This window comes from Artemia franciscana, chromosome 1, assembly GCF_032884065.1.
Source record: "Artemia franciscana chromosome 1, ASM3288406v1, whole genome shotgun sequence".
Classification (NCBI taxonomy): Eukaryota; Metazoa; Arthropoda; class Branchiopoda; order Anostraca; family Artemiidae; genus Artemia; species Artemia franciscana.
Window position 1 is genome coordinate 24154133 of NC_088863.1, and position 3367 is coordinate 24157499.

General features: G+C 37.0%; 1 protein-coding gene across 1 annotated transcript; it reads right to left on the bottom strand.

Annotated features, from left to right (window-relative positions):
- Positions 1-273: 273 nt before the first annotated feature.
- Positions 274-2611, bottom strand: LOC136042020 (mucin-2-like). Its single transcript, XM_065726904.1, has one exon. The coding sequence runs from the start codon at positions 2609-2611 to the stop codon at positions 320-322; it is 2292 nt and encodes a 763-aa protein (XP_065582976.1). The 3' UTR covers positions 274-319.
- Between the last annotated feature and the right edge of the window lie 756 nt (positions 2612-3367).

Sequence of the window (3367 nt, forward strand, 5' to 3'; positions counted from 1 at the left end):
AACATGCATTGATTCAAAAACGTTCAGAAATTAAATAAAAAAAACGAGTTTTTTTAACTGAAAGTAAGGAGCGACATTAAAACTTAAAACGCACAGAAATTACTTCGTATATGAAAGAGGCTGCTTCCTCATCAACGCCCCGCTCTTTACGCTAAAGTTTTTTACTGTTTTAATAAGAAGAATTGAGAGAAAGAGTCAAACTTTAGCGTAAAGAGCGGGGCGTTGATGAGGAAGCAGCCTCTTTCATATACGAAGTAATTTCTGTGCGTTTTAAGTTTTAATGTCGCTCCTTACTTTCAGTTAAAAAAACTCGTTTTTTTTATTTAATATCAAGAGAATCTAAAATTTTTTCTAATTCTTTTACTTTATTATCTTTATTCAAGAATTCAATGTTTCCTGTGAGATTTACTTTCTTAAGCTTCGAATCTTGGGGCACGAGTAGTTCACGAGCAGTTGTAGAAGGAGATAAAGCAGTAGGCGTTTTTATAGGAGTAGCAGTAGCAGTTTTAGTGGGAGTAATTGTAGTAGCAGGAGTATCAGTACTAGGAGTATTAACAAAAGGAGTAGATGTAGTAGCAGGTGTTATGGTAGTTGTAGTAGTAAGTGTAGTACGAGAAGTAGTGCTAGTAGGAATATTAGCATTATTAGGAGTAGAAGTCAGCATTGTGGTAGGAGGAGTCATTGCAGTCTTAGTGGTTTCTATGGTCAGAATAATAGAAGTATGTGAGTCTGTAGGGGTAGGAATAGTAGTGGCCGTAAGAGTAGCAGAATTAGGAAGAGTAGTAGCAGAAGCAGTAATTATTCTAGGAATAGAAGTAGTCAGAGCAGTAAGACTAATAGTAGTGGCAATAGGAGAAGGAGTACTGGTAGTAATAGTCATAATAAGAGTCGGGAGTGTATGCATAGTAGTAGGAGTATGTACAGGGATAGCAGTAGGAGTAATAGTAGTAGCAAGAGTATTTGCACTAAGAGTCTTATCAATAGGAGTAGGTTTAGTAGTAGGTGTGATGGTAGTTGCAGTACTGGGTGTGGTATGAGAAGTAACACTAGTAGTTTTAATAGGAATATTCGCATTAGTAGGTGTAAAAGTCGGTATTGTGGTAGGAAGAGTCATTGTAGTCGTAGTGGTTGCTGGGAACAGAATAGTAGGAGTCTGTGGGTCTTGAGGAGTAGGAATGGTAGTTGTTGCAAAAGTAGCAGCAATAGGATGAGTAGTAGAAGGAGCAATTACTGTAGGAATAGGAGTAGTCGGAGCAATAAGGACCGTAGAAGAGGTAGTAGGAGAAGGAGTATTAATAGGAGCAGCAGCAGTAGAAGTAGCAGTAGTTGGTGTAATAGAAATCTGGGTAGTGGCAGGACTATTAGGAGCAGGAGTAACAGCAGAAGATGGAGTTGTAGAAGTAGTAATTATCAAAGTTGAGGGTTGTAGGATTATGGGATTGAGGATGGTAGGAGTCGAGATTGTATGTATAGTAGTAGGAGTATGTATAGTGGTAGCAGTATGAGTAATAGTAGTAGCAAGGGTATTTGCACTAAGAGTATTATCAATAGGAGTAGGTTTAGTAGTAGGTGTGATGGTAGTTGTAGTAGTAGGTGTGGTATGAGAAGTAGTACTAGTAGTTTTAGTAGGAATATTAGGATGAGTAGTAGAAGGAGCAATTACTGTAGGAATAGGAGTAGTTTGAGCAGTAACGGCAGTAGTAGAGGTTGTAGGAGAAGGAGTATTAGTAGGAGCAGTAGCAGTAGTCGGTTCAATAGAAGTCAGGGTAGTGGCAGGATTATTAGGAGCAGGAGTAACAGCAGAAGATGGAGCCGTAGAAAGAGTAATTATCAAAGTCGAGGGTTGTAGGATTGTAGGGTTGAGGATTGTAGGAGTCGGGATTGTATGTATAGTAGTAGGAGTATGTATAGGGGTAGCAATAGGAGTAGTAGTAGAAGTGGCAGTAGTCGGAGCAATAGAAGTCAGGGTAGTGGCAGGACTATTAGGAGTAAGAGTAACAGCAGAAGATGGAGTTGTAGAAGGAGTAATTATCAAAGCGTGTAACTCATTTCTGTCACATAGTCCCTTATCGTCCAATGACAATTTCTCTCCTACTCTTATTTCACAAGGAAAAGTATATTTATTGTCGAGGTTGTTTGATATCTTTTTGCACTTTTGTTTTGTTTTGGGATTGTTACTGGATTGTTCATAACATTCGGCTGACTGACGTAGAAAGTCTTTATCATCGTGTTGATTTTTGAGCCAAAATATTTTGTTCATATTTATAAATGTTGTTTTTGCATCTTCACTCGTTAATTCGCTCAACTTGAAATCTGCAAATTTTGTTAGCACATCTAAATACCTTTGATCTATGAGAGATGCACTGACATCTGTACCATATGCCTTACAATGGTTAAAGGCTTCTTTCCAGGTCATTGGTGTGTCTACATGGATAAAACAATGACATGAATATACTTTAGGGGCTTGGGCTTGTTGTACAACAGAGATATGGGCTTGTTGTTCAACAGAGATAACTCGTCCACCTTTATTTACACATGCAGTTAATTTTGTTTGATCAAATTTGGCAGTCACAACTTTTATAGTAAAAAATAAATACAATAATAGTCTCATTTTTTTTTCTGTAAAGTCTTAAGACGGTAAGACATGTGTCATAGTGTCATGTATCATGTTAAAACGGTGTCATTGTTTTTTATTTTTTGGTTTCCTTCCGAATTTTGTAAAGCTGAAATAATGAAAAAAAAATACTGTTTTTCTGGATACTTTTGCAGTTTTGGAACATAATCGTAGATTTTTAGGAAAAATGAAATAAATAGCGACTAATTTTTTGAATACGTTTGCTGTTTTGGAACATAATTGTAATTTTTTCGGTTCTAGCTATTTTACTTGTAAGTGGGAACGGGTACAAAAAATTAGTATAATTCTTAATTCTTCTTTTTTCTCCTTAGCGCTCCGCCTTTTTGGCAGCTCCGTGTTTTGCTCAACTATCAAATTTCTCCTTCTCTCAAGTTTCTTGCTCCAGCTTCGTAGTATTTTCATAAGGGATAGATGTATTCTATTATAAAAGGGGATATAGTTTCATCGGATATAGCAGAAACCTAGTAATCAACAAACCCCTTTCACTACTTGTAATTTTTAGTTACATAGTAACTAAAAGTTAAGATCATTAAAGCCCTTTTCGAAAAGGCTTTTGGGAGCAGCTGCAGGTTACTAACTTTGACCAGTGTTTACATATAGTAATGGTTTTTGGGAACTGTACAGACGTTTTCAGGGAGATATTTTGGTTGGGGGATGTGGGTTTGAGGGAAGGGGTGAAGTGTGGTTTTTTCCATGGAGGAATTTGTCATGGGGGAAGAGAATTTCAATGAA

What these genes read in the sequence shown, in the direction of transcription:
- LOC136042020 (XM_065726904.1), bottom strand. Translation starts at nt 2,611, where the DNA reads ATGAGACTATTATTGTATTTATTTTTTACTATAAAAGTTGTGACTGCC.